General features: G+C 36.1%; 1 protein-coding gene across 1 annotated transcript in view; it reads right to left on the reverse strand.

Annotated features, from left to right (window-relative positions):
• The window catches only part of LOC138700427 (relaxin receptor 1-like), a 217,732-nt gene that overhangs the window by 124,870 nt on the left and 73,605 nt on the right, over positions 1-19,257 (reverse strand). The window contains exons 4-5 of the mRNA XM_069827044.1: positions 16,354-16,425; positions 3,971-4,042 (exon numbers count right to left, since the gene is read on the reverse strand). Of these exons, the coding sequence (XP_069683145.1) occupies positions 3,971-4,042; positions 16,354-16,425 (144 nt within the window). The remainder of the gene's footprint in view (positions 1-3,970; positions 4,043-16,353; positions 16,426-19,257) is intronic.

Consider the following 19,257-nt stretch of genomic DNA (forward strand, 5'->3'; position numbering starts at 1 on the left):
AGTGAACGACCCTCGCATGAACAATAAATCTAGCAGAAAGAAGTGGAGAGACAAATTAGTACCCTATTGAATCCCCCAACAATAAATTAACTTGAGTAGGCCTATAATGAAAGTCAAGAATAATAACATTTTCCATTATGCAAAGACAGAAAGTATTACGATTTTTTTTTTTGTGTAAATGCTATTCTAAAGCAAGTTCCCAGTTGACAAATTTTTAGATTCTGCAAAAATAAAAACACCAATTTCTTCCTAAAGACATGGGAGTTTATTATGACAAGAAGAAACAAGAAAAAAATGTTAAATGCGACCACCACCATGTTGTTCAATAAGAAAAGTTCGTTCTTCTATGATGTTAACGGAATTACCAAGTGCATTCCTAGGAATGTTTTCAATGCCACCCAATATTGATTGTTTCAATTCCTGACGAGTAGGTCTACTAAGAAATATCTTAATTTCGGTCTACCCGATCGATTTTTACCGGCAACTGGACCAGTTTCCTCAAATTTATTCACCAGTTTACGAAACTATTTTACAGAGGAAGCTCCATTTTTCAATCCGTGTAACATTCGAAATCTTCTCAATACATTGGGATATTGTCTATTACATTCGTAATAGCGCTGAACGAGGCCAACAGGAACTCGTAAAGACAAAACCATTGTTAAATTATTGCTGTCTGCATTGTAACCAAAATTGTTTACGTAAGTGTGACACAGTTACCATTGTAATGAAACGCATATCGAAAAGAAAAACCATCCCTCTAAAGAATAGTGTTACTCGTATCCATATGGAACCATGCTGTTAATATGTAGAAATATACAGCCACAGTAGAATATATGTTCAGGATGATTAAGGAGGACCAGTAAATATTTGAGGGGTTGGTAGTATGAACTACTCTGAGTAAAAAAAAAAAAGTTCATATAATCATGTCTTGTGAAGTGCTTTGTAATGGAGTCTGGTATTGTATGGGGCAGAAACAGAGACATTACCAAGAACTGAAGAGAAGCGAATAGAAGCATTTGAAATGTGGATATGGAGAAGAATGAAATGTGTAAAGTGGACAGACAGACTAAGAAATGAAGGTGTGTTGGAAAGAGTGGATGTAGAAAGAATGATGCTGAAATTGATCAGGAAGAGGAAAAGGAATTGGTTGGGTCACTGGCTGGGAAGAAACTGCCTATTGAAAGATGCACTTAAAGGAATGACGAACGGGAAAAGAGTTCGGGGTAGAAGAAGATATCAGATCATAGATGACATTAAAATATTATATGGATTATATGAGGAAACGAAGAGGAAGGCAAAAAATAGAAAAGATTGGAGAAAACTGGGTTTGCAGTGAAAGGCCTGCCCTTGGACAGAATACTAAATGAATGAATGAATGAATGAAAAATCACGTGTCCAATTTTTAATGGTTGTGGAGATATTGCTGTTCGATTGTTACGTATAAAAGGCCTTAGAAGTGACAAGAAGGAAAGACAAATAACTTCATAATTACATTTATTATTTATTTACATGGTATTAATACACTTCAACAGTTCATAGTGCCGATTCAAAAATTTCATCACCGGCTTCAATGTAATTTTCCGCTCTGTTGACAACAGTAATTTTTGATCTTCTGAGGCCGTCTTGTTCTTTAATAAGGGCAGCAATATTTATAATGCAAGCCCCTCGTATTTACAATGTTTTTGTACAATTCACCTTTCGTCAGTCCCTAAAAATAAAAATCGATGAAAGTATGGTATGGAGACCTTGAAGGCCAATGTGCGCTACAACCGCAGACCGCAGCCAATCGATCGTTCGGGGATTGTGAAATTTAAATAGTGTGTCACCTGACGGCTTGCATGCGCATCGGATCTATACAAGCGAAGTACAAGCAACTATTTATCTACCACCCATTAGGAACAGTGTCGCTTTTTGATGATCTCAGAAATGCGACATGTATGAACATGGGTGGGCAACTCGTACTCCCAAGGCGCTAAAAACCTTGGCACAAAAAAAGCACACACCGAAGTAGCAGTTACAAGCTGTGTGTAGTTTCGTTACAGAAGCAGTTCACTGCCATGGTGGGCTGTGGCGGCTGGCGCAGGTGATCGTGATATCTAGGCCTACTCCATGATTTGTATTTCAGAAAGACGCATTGTACAATAATTACAGTAGATTTAGACAGACTGTAACTAAATACTCAACGCTAAAGAGGCCTACTCCATGATTTGTATTTCAAAATTATGCATGGTACAATAATTAGGCCTACAGTAGTTTTAGACACGCTATAATTAAATACACAAAACTAAAATTCCATTATTGCCAAGTTTTGTAAATTATAATACGTTATTATTTAGTGCTGAAAACATAAATTAAACACAATCTATTCAAGATACAACAAATATACTTGCAGCACTTATTATACTGTTTGTTAATCTTAGTTATTATTTGTCTCCATTGAAACATAGAAAGTAATCAGAGTTTACAAGTGTTTATAAAATAAAGAGATTTCAAAAAGGTATTACATTCCTAAATCACAAAATCAAGAAAGTAATTTTATACATATAACAGAAAATGAAATAAATTTACTCCTGAACTCCTTCTCTACATTTAAACGTTTGGCATCTTTTTCTTGCTGTCAGAGCATTAAAATCTGGCTCACGTTTGGAAACACATAAGCGTAAAACAGCCACTAAATTGTCGTCTGTGACCCTGGATCGCCAAACAGTTTTATTATTGGTCATCGTAGTGAAAAACCACTCGCACACATATGTGGAACCAAACATGGCTGCTAGGCGGGAGGCAAACAAGCATGGATTTGAAAATTATGACTTAGACAGCATTGCGAACAGTTCGATTCCTGATTTCACCGAAACTCTGAGCGGCGTGCTGTTCTGCAGATTTTCAATTCTAGTTCCAAATTTTCAGGAGCTTTTATCTGCTGAAACCCAAAGGGATTGCAGAATAATCTCCATTCCTTGTCCATTGTCGCTATCTCTCCAAATCTACCAGTGAATTCTGGTGAGAAGTATTGAATAAGGGTTTTACATTTGATAAGCTGGCTTTCTTCATCGCTCTTGAAAACAGTTTCTAGTGAAGGAAAGTGGTGAATGTTGTTTATTTTCTACTTGATACTGCCATTCTTAATTTACCTACAAATGCTCTCAGATGGTCGATCATATTTATGATCAAGTTATCTTTTCCTTGTACATGCACGTTCAGATCGTTCGTGTGTACAAATGTCCGTCAAAAAAAAATAAATAAAAAAAAAACAAGATAAGAAATCCATGCTGGGTCTGTTTGTTATGGAATTTCTAAACCTTCGCTTATCGTAAAAGTATCTATTTCTTCCTTCAGATGAAAAACCTGTATAACATGGCACCCTGCTAAGCTATCTTACTCTAGTGTAATGAATGAGATCATGATAATCACTGTCAATGTTCTTAAGAAATTTGTGACGCGTAAGAAAGTGTAGACGAACATATAAGACACATAACTTTACCTTCCTTCTCAACAAAAAAAGTACTTGTTTTCCCATTCGTTACTAAAGGGAAAATATTTGAACGGATTACACTGTGATTCACTGTAGACGCAAGCGAACCAACAACCACTCGTGTTGCAAGGCCCACGTACACTGCAGATATCAGAGTTCGTTCTACCTGACTGAGTTTGTTCACAGTTTGAGAGCACGAGTTGCTCACCCATGTGTATGTACTATTCCTTTGTACGTAGTTCAATTGTCGTTCCCTCATACCATGAGTAAGACTTATTATGCGTAACATTCCAAATGCTGCATCTCCACACCCATTGAAAATTAGACTCATGTTTATAGGATTGCTTTCATTCAGAATAGTGCATACTACAGTATCACCACTGAAATATTTACTATTCCTCCTGAAACGCTCTGTGTATATAGGACTATTTTTACTATCAGCCATAAGGGAAACATGATTTTTAGTATTCCGCGAGTAACTCAAAACGTTGTACTTACAATGTATGCAAACTGGGCGCCTTTGAGAAAGCCTCTTGTTGAAGCTCCTTTATTCCTGCATGAGACAGAACCCTGCAACAAAAATGGGACTTGTTATAGCGATAGCCTACTACTACTGCATTATTATTATTATTATTATTATTATTATTATTATTATTATTATTATTGCTATTACTACTACAACTATTACTGCAATTACTACTACTATTATTGCTATTACTACTACCACTACTATTACTATTACTACTACCACTATTATTGCTATTACTACTACCACCACTATTATTACTATTTCTACTACCACTATGATTGCTATTACTACTACTATTATTGCTATTACCACTACCACTATTATTACTATTTCTACCACCACTATGATTGCTATTACTACTACTACTATTATTACTATTACTACTACCACTATTATTACTATTACTGCTATTATTATTGCTATTACTACTACCACTATTATTACTATTTCTACTACCACTATGATTGCTATTATTACTACTATTTTTGCTATTAGTACAACTATTACTGCTATTACCACTACTATTATTGCTATTAATACTACCACTACTATTACTATTACTACTACCACTATTATTGCTATTACTGCCATTATTATTGCTATTACTACTACCACTATTATTACTATTTCTACTACCACTATGATTGATATTACTACTACTATTATTGCTATTACTACTGTCGATGACACAGCTCATCTGCCCTGAACCTTGGGGAAGTTAGGGGTGTTGTTTAGAGGGGTGTGAGACTAACTTTGAAGCAAGCGGCTGGCTAACGATACTTTTGGTGTGAATATCCTCTGCTTAATCCCCTTTCTATTTTCTCCAAAAAAAATCTCTCTCTTAATTTGTACTTGGAAGACGAAGGTGAACGTTTGCTTAATAGAATTTCTGGTATAAATCAAGGCCCTACACCAGTAGCTGCGCAGACCATACGGGAGGGACAGGCCAAATAGAACATTGGGCACAACGCCATTACTGTGGCAGCTCAAGCTAGCAGACTAATAAGTTTCTAGCTACAAATATCACAAATATAAGTATCCGGACCCTTGATAATACATAAAAATGTAATAAACTGTGAAATTATTGTTTACCCTTACTATAATAAAATAATAAGTACACAGTACTATTTATAAACCCAATACAACTGGATTGCACTGCGTCAATAAAGTTTCATACGAAGGCCTGCCTGCTGCACTTGAAGAAATAAAGTACCTACAGTATATGCTCTATAATTATATTATTTTTTTCAAAACTAACAATCGTCTTGATATTCATATATTAGTTACTTATTGGACGAACAAAGTGACAATAAAAACGGATAGGAATGAAAAAAAATGTAGACCTTCTATTTATCCTAAAAAAAAGTAAGGAGACTTTATTATGTTGAGTGCTATTAATCAATCCACTAAATCTTACTTCAAAATGCATTAAATTGGAATATCAATAATAATAATAATAATAATAATAATAATAATAATAATAATAATAATAATAATAATTTAGGGCTATTATATTAAATTATTATTATTATTATTATTATTATTATTATTATTATTATTATTATTATTATTATTATTATTATTATTATTATGGGATATTGTAGCTCTCTTTATTAAATCAATTGTCACATCTTAAAAATTTGCTGTTTACAATGTCATGCAAATTTTCGTTAATCATGTTGTTTTTCCTTCAGTTTTTTTTTAGTCAAGCTTCTTAAGTTTGATATTATAGTTGCATTTCTGTCACATCCTCCGATTGAGGTTCTGGCTGATATGTAGGCTTATATCTATTTTCAGGCAGTACATCTCACTTGACGATATGTGTCAGAGGAAGAACAATAATTGTTTGTATACATCTGAAGTCTGATTAGTGTAATATGTAGCTAGTCGGCGATGTATGTAATGGAGGGGAAAATGAACTGGCCACCCTACCCCATTATCTCCTGACCTAGCTGCCTTATAAGTGGTGCCGTCTTGGTATCACTTGTGTTGTTCAGACCTGTCTTCGGACAGTTGACTGAACAACAATCTGTCACATTTTCTTTTACAAGCCAGATTTTCATTTTTCAAACTCCTAATCTGTTCATTATTTTTCTATAACTCACCTTTTCCATTAATCTCAATCATTTTTTTTTTGAGCCTGAACATATAATTGTGTTCCGCACTAATAGTATCAGGGACGTGTGAATAATTCTCAATAGCAGTTACATTGTTTGGTTCTTAGACTCCAGTTCTTCTTTTCAGAATCCTCATAAGATGTTTTCCTACCTAAAAATAATATTATACCACGAAAAAAAGAAATTCTACTAAATAGCCTATACTTTCAAATGATGAAGTTCAAGCCAATGGAAATTAGGTCTATGTGAACTTAACTTGTTTCAACAATGAACCTATCAGCATAAGATATTCTGAAAAATGAAAGAGAAATGAAACTGCGTGACTTTCCTTTTTTCATGTGATTTCCGGAAGCAATCTTGTGTGAAATGTTCAGAATACAATTTATGTTGTGATAATTTGTTCGAATAAAATCTCTTCTAATGACAGATAACCAATCGCAACAGTAGTTCTGTTTTTTTTTTTAGGGGGGAAGCTACAAATAACACATTTTATAATAATATTCCTATCATATTAAAAAAAAAATAGCAGCAATATGTTTGCCGAAATAGTTTTAGTGTAAGCTAACAGAATAATTCAATCTACATAAAAGTGCTATTTATTGCCTGCATTAATTGCACCTTAAACTATTAGATGCATTTAAATATCGTCATTTAAGCATGAAAAGTGATGATGTAGCCTTTCCTGAAGCGATTTGTGCAATTATAAGCCTTATAAAAATGCATCATTATGATACATTCATCAAATGCACACTGGATATACTCGCAGTCACTATCACAACCACCTGTTAAATGCCACACTTGCCACAATGATGACGATGCGCAAAGGGTTTCAATTTTGTACAGCACAGCAGCGCTTGCTGTGCGTCTAGGTAAGTAACTATAACGTCATTGGTGTAAATATATATTCAAAGTTAAGACGTAGCAATAGGCTATAACTTTCATGTGCAGTGTACTCCATAGTAACGTGGCGCGGAATTGGTAAATCATTGTTTTTATAATGCATGCTACATTGTATTTCTAACTTTCCCTCCATCCACTACTAGTGCGAAACTATTGTCGGACCATCGGATCTGTGCCACTTCAGCGCTGTCGTCGTTCTTGGAAAAGTTAACGCCTCTACTCACTCCATTCCACCAGCTTTCCTCCCACCACGTCAAACTGCAGGCCACGAACCTTGCCGAACAGGGGTGTTGCCAAACTTCCGCCAAACAGTGTCCTGTCTCTTGAATATTGCTTATTAATAATGTGAGGTTAATTATTACTTATTCATAATTTAATTTAAGTAGATCTAATGACGCTGATTGACTTCTACGATTAATTGGAGATAATTATGATTACATTGGATATTTGTTGGTTAAATGGAATTTACAAGAAGGGAATCTATTTCGTTTCTAAAAAGAAATGTTTTCGTCATAAATACTTTTTCTTCACCTTATTATCTTATTTTGTTAGGTTTGGAACGTGATCTTGAAGGCCTAATAAAATTATAAAATTGTAGGAATGAATGAACACATAGTCATGTGCCCTCTTTCTTTCTCATCCGGGCTAAAGACCGGCTATGGCGAAGTTAATACATACTACGATCTTATTTACATACTATATAACATAAAATACTGATAATGTGCAGGAGTTCTAATTTATTCTTATGAAAATAATTTACATATTTACAAAAGACCAAGACTTGTATTATGCATGAAATTACAGAGGGCATATCCCGGACATATCTGAATCTGAGTCACTACTATCGCTGCTGCTGTCTTCACCCAAGTTGATAACAAATCTACCTATTTCCTCTTCTATTAATCCGTAACGTTTCTTTCCCACCTTGGAAATTTATTGCTTTCCTCGCAACCTTCAATAATTTCTTCAAAGTTGGAACTTCCTTCTGCATGGTATAAAATTATTGTGTCTTTCTTCTTAAAATACTTCGCTCCATACCATCTACAAGAATTAAAGATTCCTTGGTCTGTTCCTCCCTGGTGATTCTAGCTCTTCATCTCCTGCACAGACTCCCTCTCGCCTGATTTTCTTTATTAGGCGCACTTACACACCTTTATAAATTACATAAAAATGTTGTATTATATCAGTATTAGTTAAGTAAGTAATTTTAATACGTAATCAATTGAAATAAAATAAGCCTCATCTGTGATCGCAGCTGCTCTTTTCTTTGTCTGATTTAGAGGAAACAGATATTGACCTGTTTGTTTCTCTTCATCGGAAAATGCTATTACTTACTTAATTATATTTTTTTCACCACTCCCTGCTACAGTATAGACGTTGAGTTGACAACATTGGACTGCAAGTGTAAATAAACTGAAGAAGGTTCAAAATTGCGAGTAATGGGGGAGAGAAAGGGAGAGAGATAGAAAAGAGAGAGATAGGAATGCAAGGAGGGAAATGAATTACCGAGGCTGAGAAGGAATTATGGTTCAGTTGGCATATCTTACTACCCCAACTCCGCATTCCTTCCAGTGCAGATGAACTGTGTCACTGACAGTCCTACCACTATTATTACTATTAGTACTACCACTATTATTGCTATTACTACTATTATTACTCTCATTATTACTATTACAACTATTGTTGCTATTACTACTTTTTATTACTATTATTATTGCTATACTATTTTTATTATTACTGTTACTACTACCGTTGCTATTACTACTACAACTATTATTGCTATTACTACTACAACTACTACTACTATTACTACTACTAATACTACTACTACTAATACTACTACTACTATCACTATTATTGCTATTACTACTACTATTATTGTTATTACTACTACCACTATTATTATTACTACTACTAGTATTGCTATTACTACTACCACTATTATTGCTATTACTACTATTGTTACTATTGCTACTCTTATTATTACTATGACTACTATTGTATCCTCTGATGGAGGTTCTGGCTGATAAGTACATCTACAGTGCATTCGTAGCTCTGCCGAACCGTTCCGCGGCGGCCTTGGACTGGGTGAAAATTGGCGCGCCTGCCGCCAGAGTTACACGTAAACGACCAACAAGTCATGGGTAAGGAACACTAACTACTCTACTAACATTAGGCTAACCTTCATCACAACTGACGTTGCAAGTGATGACCTTCAACTCGAACACATTCCCTATATCTCCGAAAACAATTCTGGTTCACTCGCAAAAGTTCATGTTGACTGATTGCCTGTATTTCTCTCATGATGTTGTCCTTCAATTCTTGTAACGTGTGCGGATTTGATGCGTGCACTTTATTCTTTAACGTTCCTCTTAATTAAAAATCGCATGGAGATAGGTCAGGGGAACGAGGTGGCCACAATCCTCAACTAATTTTTCTGTCACCAAACACACTTCGCAATTCATATATAGAATTCGCAGCGGTGTGCGCTGTAGGTGAATCCTGCTGAAACCAGCCATTCAATCGTTCATTTCTTGTTAGTTGCGGAAAAAAATATTTAAAATTGAAGTTACATAAACGTGTGAATCAACTGTTGTGTCTAAAAATATGGGACCGATAATTCTACTCGCACTCACTGCATACCAAACCCCAACCTCTGCAGCGTGGTGAGTAACTTCATGAATAATATGTGGATTTTCGTTAGCCCAGTATCTATTGTTCTGAGTAGAAACGTGACCGTGAAGATGAAACCACGCTTCATCAGTGAAGAACGTTAAAAGTGAGTCCACGTCGCCATTATGAACGGACTGCAAAAACCAATTGCAATATTTAACCTTACTTACAGGATCTTGTGGTTGTAAAGCATGAACTACAGTTATCCAGTACGGCTTAAGTTTCAGAAGTTTCGTTGCCACAAAAGCTGACATCTTGGAAATGTTAACATCTTGTGCTAAACGTCGCAGTGAGTGCTCTAACCGGGCCCCTACTTCATTAAACTTCTCTTCTGTCAGTACACGGCGTTGTTGAACACGTTTCTTGTTCAAAAAAGATCCTGTACATCTGATTTTATTGACAAGGTCATAAATAGTTGACCTGCTAGGAATTCGAACACCTGCAAACCGATGTTCAAACTCTCTTCGACACCTTCTTGCAGAAGAGTATTTCACATATGCATCATGGAAAAAAATATGTTGTTCTAAAGTGTGTCAACCATTATTAATTGACACTTTATCACCACGAGAAAACAAAATTTTACTCACAACACGCGCACAGACGTCTTTCCCTCACAATAGATCCAACTCGACTGACGGGCGCGTCAGCAGTAGCTACAGCGCTACTCTAGCGGCAGGCGCGCCAATCTTCACCCAGTCCAAGGCTGCCCCGGAACGATCCAAAGACGTTTTATAGTTTAACCTAGACTCACTACGAGCGCTGTTCCTCGACCAAAAATTGAACACTTTCGCGCATAGCCATCTTGGGGCAGAGAGCCATGTGATTACAATATGTTTACATCACAATTCCGCTTAATTTGAAATAACATAGAAGATTATTCAGTATTATTGAATGTGTTAGGAGTAAGTGCGTATTAATTTAATCAATAGTGTGTATATATAGTGTTTATATAGTTTAAATGAATCGTTCTCCTGTGATATACGTGAAATCACAGTGTAGGTCTACTATTTTGCTACATTTGAGGCCCATACATATAGTGTTTATCTAGCATTTTAATCATGTTATGAGTGAAACCATCGTGTGCTCTTGTGCTGCATACAACTGTACAAAGAGTGTTCTTTTATCATTTATTTTCATCGTACTCCTATATAAATTCCGCAAGTGGAATCATGGTGTATAGTTATGCTGCATACAACTGTACGAATCAACGTAAGAAGGATTCGGAAATTTCTTTTCACAAATAAGTTAGTTACATACATTGTATTAGGATATTTTAAAATGACTGAGAACATTAGTACATATTTATTGTGTTAATAGAAGAGAATGTTTTATAGGAGTAAGCGCAAACTTTCTTTTTAGGTTTCCATTGCAAAAGCCTGAGCTTCTCAGTAAATGGTTATCTGCTGTTAAACGCGATAAATTTATACCATCAATTCACCACAGGCTTTGTTCAGTTCATTTCATAGAATCTTGTTTCTGGAAGACTAACGGTAATAAATTACTGAAACCTGACGCAGTTCCATCAGTTTTTAATTTCCCAGCCCATCTCACAAAGGTAATCACAAAATAAGTTTAAAAGGCCATAGCCTAGTTAGATTTTTGACCTTTAAAATAATGTTTTTTTTATGTTCATTTATTTGTAACTTATATTGAAGTACGGTACTGAAAGTTACTTATAACATAGATCCATGCCTATATTTTGCAAATCATAATTAAAATGCTCATAAGTTAATGTTTTTTATGTGTTGGAACCCGTATGTCCACATTCAGAATTGTTACCACTTCTAAAATTTATTTCAGATTGAACAACCACCCCGTAGAGTATTAAAGAGATCATTAGAATCAGACAAACATGAAACAAATGAAGAAAGTAACAGTGGTACTGTACTATTTTAATAAATACTGATCAGGTCGTAACAGAGCACAACTATGCTCTTAGTCCCAGAAAAAAATGTAAATTAATGGAAAAAGAGCTGGAAAGAAAGAATGAACAAATTAAAAATTTAAGATGTCTAAATTCCACATACAGAGAGAAAACTCACAAACAAGAGGGTTCAATCAACAAATTGAAAGTAGCAGTAAAAGAATTGAAAGAAAAAAATCATGCCACTGAGCACACACTATCAGTCATGCAGGATAATTTTTCGGATGTGATGTTAGATATCATTTCTAGAGCAGCTGGTGAACAGAAGGGTGAATATTCTGATATACTTAAGAAGTTTGCCATAACAATGCACTTTTATTCACCGGCTGCATATGAATATCTCAGGCAGAATCTAAATAATTCTTTACCACATGTCAATACCTTACGCACATGGTACAATACAGTAAGAGGGGATCCTGGTTTTACTCAGGAAGCTTTCCTTGCATTAGAGGAACGTGCTAAGCTTTCTTCTCATCAAATATGAGTTGTTCTCATGTTTGATGAGATGTCAATTAAAAAGTGCATTGAGTGGAATGGTAAGGAATTTGTTGGGTATGTTGATTTGGGAGATAGTGTATGTTTAACCGAAACAGAGGAAGCAAAGGAAATCAATTTTATTTATGAATCAATAGGTGAGTGCAAAATAAATCTGGTTAAGTATTTTCATACTATCTAGATATGGCCTAGTTACAATATTTTGATATTCTTGCACATATTCGATTTAATAATAACAGTTGATGCATTTCCTTGTTTATTGAAATATTTATTATTAGGCCTAAGCAAAATGCACAAGATTAAGTTAATGTCCTAACTCGATTAATTAAATATTTCAGGAACTCCATCGGTACAGATTTGATGAATTGTGTAAATATGAATAGGCCTAATCACGAAGACAAGAATTTTTAATTGACAATTTTAGCATAACAGCTTAATATTTGTTGTTCACAAAGATGACGATTACTGAATGACAGTTCCAGTTTCTTCAATTATTTGCTGTTGTAGACTACTACAGGAATGCAGGTGATTACGTTTCACTGTTTATATTTGTTTTTATCTTTGTTACTCTTTTAGCTTATATCTGGTTGTTTTTTATAGTGTAGTAATAAATCTTAGTGTCTTTTGCGGTTGCGTTCTATCAGCATTACTTTTCGTCCGCTATTTTCACGACCGCAAGGTGCACACAATGTGCAAGATTAAGTTAATGTTCTCACTCGGTTATTGAAATATATTTCAGGAAGCCCATCCTACGTATATGATGAATTATGTAAATAGAAATACGCCCAATTCATAAAGACGACGAAGATTATTGACTGACAGTTGCAGGATTAATATCTTTGATTATTTGATGTTGTACCACAAGAATGCATGTAATTACGTTTTACTATTTATATTTGTCTTTATCCTTGTTACTCTTAGGCTCATGTTTGGTTGTTTTTATGTTGTATAGTAATAAATCTTAGTTTGTTTTACGATTGCGTTCTATCAGCATTGCTTTCCGTCCGCCTCAAGATGGCGGCGAGCGATCGCTTCAATTTGGGTCCAGTCCTATCTTCTGCGCAGCCGGCAGTGTGGGGACTTGGAACGATCCAGCCGAGCTACGAGCGCATTGTATTATATTATCAGGCAGTACATCTGACTCGATATGTGTCAGAGGAAGAACAATTGTTTGTATGCTTCTGAAGTCTGACTAGTGTATATGTAGCTAGTGGGCGATGTATGCAATGGAGGGGGAAAGGAACTGGCCACTCTACCCCATTATTTCCTGGCCTAGTTGCCTCATAAGTGGTGCAGGCACGCAGTGCAGGAATTTTCCCATCATAGCATTAAAACATTGGAAAGAACTGTACTGTTACATTTATAAAGAATATCATATCAATTTCAGTTTAGTTATGTTATAAAATTTGTGTAATTCTATCTTCCTACGTAGCTATTCTCTTCGTTTCGTGGTTAGTAACGTTGACTACTAACTATAAAATCCCAGGTTTGATTCCCGACTCTACCGAAATATATCTGTTTGTTTAGTAATAAAATTACCTGGGTCTTTGTGTTTGCCTTAGGTTTAAAACAGATTTAGTAAGGTGCGAGTGTTAGCGCACCGAAAATAATAACTCCGAAACTATTCCATTAAAAGGTTAGTAGAGGCTCTCACAATCCGATAGACTTAGAATTTAGGACCTTTCTTGATGCATAAATCTAAAGAAAACAACATTACTTATGAACGTAGACACTTTCATATGGATTTATTGTTTTATTAAAATATGTAATGTAATATGAACCACTCTCACGCATTACGAAACATTCGAGTCTTCGAACGAAGGATTTCAGGCAGTATTCATGGCCTTATTGGAAAGGATGACAGGTGGGAATAAGAAATAATCGAGAAGTAGGAGAAGCCTGCAAGGCGGAATACATTGTGGGATTTGTGAAATCTGAGAGGATTGCATGGTTAGGACATCTGAAATGAATGGGAAAACGTATAAAAAAACTCAAGAAAGAAAAGGAGAAGAAACCAGAAGAATAAAAAGTGAATATCCAAGAAACATCTACATAATAGAATTAAGAAAACAAATTTACTGAAATGCATGGAGATAGAAGTGAGAAATATTATATATATCGTCTACACCTGTGGAGTAACGGTCAGCGTTTCCTACCGCGAAACCAGGTGGCCCGAGTTCGAATCCCGGTCGGGGCAAGTTACCTGGTTGAGGTTTTTTCCGGGGTTTTCCCTCAACCCAATACGAGCAAATGCTGGGTAACTTTCGGTGCTGGATCCCGGACTCATTTCACCAGCATTATCACCTTCATTTCATTCAGACGCTAAATAACATAGATGTTGATAAAGCGTCGTAAAATAACCCAATTAAAAAATATATATTATATCAGACTAAAAAAAAATCGGGAAAATGCAGAATTGGGAAGAATGTGACATGGATATGAAGGAAGTCAAGGTCAACTCCATGCCATGGGAACGAGAATAATAATTGCAGTATATTCAACTGCTTGTTTGGCTATACTGTCACTTCCGGAACTCTTCGAAAAAAAGCACTACGACCATTCTTCGTGATATATTTTATCATCATGATGCAGAGATATGGCAATCAAAACATTTGCATTTACTAAGGTTATGTGTAGAGACCTGCACAATATGAAGAAAAGTTTGCGAAAATATAACATTTATTTTGGGAAAATATGAAATAAATATTTCAAATGTCAAAATATCTTCGTTCCTAAATAATTCGTAGCAGCTTTTTCACCATTATATACAAAGTAAGCCTTCAGGGATTAATATTTTATGAGTTTTAGTAGTGTTGTCGGATTTAATCGATCAATTTTTGTTGTAACATTAATCGATTAAAAATAGTTAATCGAATAATCGAATTGATTAAAATTAATCGGTTGAACTTGATATTAATTATAATTTTGTTAATGCAAACTCAGACTAAAAATTCCACCAATATTAGTCTCTCAGAAATGGCTTACATCAAAGCATAATAGTACCGTTATTCTGTAACTGTGTAGCAGGTAGCATAGGACAAATATTTGCATAAGCACTTCAGAAAGAGATGGAGATATGAGGACAGTGATCTAGTCTACCTCTATTGAAAGTTGAAACAAAATGAAAAATCCTTATTAACTTGCATGGTTTTCCAAGAAAACTTCCACCTTGTCAGCTCGTCTTCCTAGCATATGAAATACATACTTCTCGAGGATTCACCCCCTCATCCCTTAGCCATGACTACACTGTGTGCAAGTGAGGGAGTAACTATCTTCTTCTCTTTATAAAATTTTGTAACCCGATTATAATAGTTGCCAGTTTGCTGTTTTGACCGATGCATTGTTGCAGTTCCTTAACTGAGTTTGTAGATGAAGGTTGCGTGTTTAGTTTGCTAAAGAAAAAAATCAAATTTATATGGTCTGTGAAAAGTGAAAACTCCATTGTGTCATATGAGAATTTGAGAGGTAAACTATGTGAAACGTTCGGATTAAAATCGAACAATCGTAAAGAAGTAATTGAGAGAAAAAAAGTTTTTTTCATGTTTAGTGATGTAGGAAACATTGTTACTAAACGTAGAGAAGCATTTAATTCGGAGCATGTGAATGCACTCACATGTTTAAAATCATTGATGAAGCAATATTAACTAGGTGAGTCGTAGTATATATATATATTTTTTTACTTGTTTGTCTCAAAAATCTTTGGAGAAATTGCACAATAAATTGTAAGCCTACATAATAAAAAGTAAAATAGTATTATTTTGTAATGTAAAGATATAGAACGAGTATATACACAAATATACAACATTTTATACTTATGCTTATCAGTTATCACAGAACAAGGTCTAGCTTATCGATCTGTTAACTATTGATTGGTTGATTAATTTTCACAAATACCTGAGGATCTGTTCAAGATCTAATTCCCGTACTCTCAAGTGAACAGCCGTCAGCTGACTAAACCGGATCTCGTTCAAGGTGTGGCGTGTTGTACTTGTACAAGAGCGCGGCCGTTAGACTAGCCAATCATTCACAGAGAATAGGAGTGGTAAGCACAATAAGCCTCAGGCTGCAGTGCAAACCTTCGGGTCCCTCCTCCGTACAAAGAAAACATAATCGGACTTCAGTATTCTTCAGTATCTAATTGCTGCATGAATACAGAATTTTATTATTGAGAGGGAAACGTGAAGAATGTATGCGCTATATGCGCTAGCCCAGTGAAAATTGCTATGTATAACTGTATACTTACAGAATCTCGAGGTCCGGAAGAGTGTCCATAATTGTTGCATTCAAAACTGGAAACGAGCTCCCGGTCAAATCCCTGAAAAAAACAGTACAGATTGCTGTTTAAGAAAATGTCAATACATAATGTATAAGTAAGTAATTAAATATACCTCTGTTTCTCCCCTTCTCCGATCCCTCCCTCTACTTACCCTCCCCACTTCTCTGTCCCTTTCTTTCTCGCTACTTCTTTGTCCCCGATCTCTCTTATCTTCCTTCTTCCCAACCTCTGTCTCCATCTCTCTCCCCATCTCTATCTTCTTCTCACTTCCCATCACTTTATCATCTGTTTCTTTTTCTCTTCTCATCTCCGTGTCTCTTTCTTCCCATCTCTATCTCTTTCTCCTCCCTTTTTCATTCTCTTTCCGTCCTCTTCTTTGTCTCTTTCTCTCCTCGTCTATCTCTTTCTGTTTCTGTATGTGTTTTTTCTCCTCTATCATCTTTCAATCTCCTCTTGTCTCTCTATCCACTCCCTCTGTCTAATTCTTCCTTCCTCTCTCTCAGCCTCCCTCTTCCCCTTCCACTCTTTCCGTCTTCCTCTTCCCTTTCCTTTCTCTCTTTTCCTCTCCCTTTTTATCTCTCTCTCCGTCTGGCTTTTCCCATTCTTCTTTCTCGCCACCTTCCTCGTCTCCTTCCTCTCTCTCTCTCCAGCTTCCTCTTTCCCTTTCTCTTTATCGCCATCTTCCTCTTCTCATTCCTCTCTCTCGCCACTTTCTTCTTCCCCTCCGTCCCTCTACTCCAGCTTCTTCTTTCACTTTCTTTCCATCTTTCTCTTCCTTTCTCTCAATTTATCTCTTTCCCTTTCTTTCTCTCTGCATCTCCCACTTTCCTTTTTCCCCCTCTCTCCCTTCATATCCCTCTTTCCTTTCCTATCTCTCTCCTTCCCATTCCTCTCTCTCTTCCCTTTCTTCTCTCCATCTCCCTCTTCCTCTTCCTCTCTCTATCTCCCTCTTCCACTTTATCTCCCTATTCCACTTTCTCTATCTCCCTCTTCCAAGTCCTCTCTCTATTTCTCTCTTTCCCTTCCTCTCTCTATGTCTGTCTTCCTATTCCTGTATCTCGCTCTTCTATCTATCTATCTATCTATCTATCTATCTATCTATCTATCTATCTATCTATCTATCTATCTATCTATCTATCTATCTATCTATCTATCTATCTACCTCCTTCCCTCCCTCTTCCACTTTCTCTCTTTCTTTCCCTTCCTCTCTCTTTCTCCGTCTTCCTATTCCTCTATCTTCCTCTTCCACTTCCTCTCTCTATCGCTCTCTATATCATCTCTCTATCTCTCTTTCCCTTCCTCTATCTCCTTCCACTTTTTCTGTTTCTATCTCCCTCTTCTCCTTTTTCCTTTCCTGTCGCTTTTCTTCTTTCTCCTCTTATTCTCTGTCTGTCTCTCTTTCTCCCTCTGCCTTCCTCTTCATTTTTCTCCCTTTGTTCTCCTTCCACTTTTTCTGTTTCCATCTCCTTCCCCTCCTTTTTCCTTTCCTGTCGCTTTTCTCCTTTCTCCTCTTCTTCTCTGTGTCTCTCTCTTTCTCCCTTTGCCTTCCTCTTCCTTTTTCTCTCTCTGTTTTGCTCTCCTTATATTTTCCTTTCCCCTTTCTATCTGTCTGTCTTTCCTCTTTTCTGTCTCTCTCTTCCTCTCCCTCTTTTCCGCTTCCTCTCTCTGAATCCATGTCCCTCCTTCTGTCTCCCTCTCCCTCAGTGTCCCTTTCTCTCCCTGTTTAGGCTCTCTCTCTCTGTCTTAAGCTCCCTCTCACCCTGCCTTAGACTTCCTCTCACCCTGCCTTAGGATTCCTCTCATCCTGCCTTAGGCTCTCTCTCTCTCTCTCTCTCTCTCTTTGCCTTAAGCTCCCTCTCAGCCTGCTTTAGACTCCCTCTCACCCTGCCTTAGCATCCCTCTCAGCCTGCCTTAGGCTCCCTCTTAACCTACATTAGGCTTCGTCTCACCCTGTCTTGACCTCTCTCTCACTCTACCTTACTCGCCCTCTCTCCTTCCTTCTTTGAGAGTCAAGAATCAGCATTTCCAATTAAAATGTGTTGTTTAGCTATGATAAATGTCATATTGTAACTTTGACACAAGGATTTTCTAGAATAAGTTTTATATCTTCAGTTAACATACACCGAATTACTTCTTTGTTTATGCATGTCTCGCCTGCTTATCTCCTTCCTGCAATGTTTCTTTAAAAGTGCCTCCAAGTTTACTGAACTTTGCGCTTATCTCATTTGTTTATGTCCATTTAGCACTATAATCAATCAAAACTCTCACTATCAAAACATACTAAAATTGTCAATGTTTCCCTTGCAGAACTCAAGTCATAATTTTCTTTGAATATCTTCAGTATCATTATGTATTAATTTCTTAGGATTTCATCTGCATCTTATTCTTTTTTAATTATTCTAGTCAGTCAAACATTAACATTTATTCTACTTTTACAAAACTGTCGTTTGGTTCTTGGCCTACCTGCTATATAACGGCCATGACATTCCCTGTGAACGTGCAAAGAAAGAAATTTCAGGACTGTAATTTCCTGTTGCTTTACAGTTTCTCTTTACGTTACCGTAGCAACTCCCAACGTTGTCATTTTCCTACAGAATATAAACATATGGTTCAGTAACCTCGCTGAGAGCGCCCCCAACCTCAGAGCTCATTGATAAAGCGCGGGCTTAACATTCTGTGGGCTGAGAAGACGCCTTCAAAGAGAGAACTTTTTTTTTTTTTTTTCGTATTTTTCCATTTTCCTCAACTTAACAATCTTCATTTTACTAACACTTTGCACTTCACCTCAGGTTTCCTCTCATTTCATAAAACATTTTGAATTGAGTGGCATATCAAATTAAGATGATCTGAAAGATAATTATTTCTCTAACA

The sequence above is a fragment of the Periplaneta americana genome, chromosome 5, assembly GCF_040183065.1.
Source record: "Periplaneta americana isolate PAMFEO1 chromosome 5, P.americana_PAMFEO1_priV1, whole genome shotgun sequence".
Classification (NCBI taxonomy): domain Eukaryota; kingdom Metazoa; phylum Arthropoda; class Insecta; order Blattodea; family Blattidae; genus Periplaneta; species Periplaneta americana.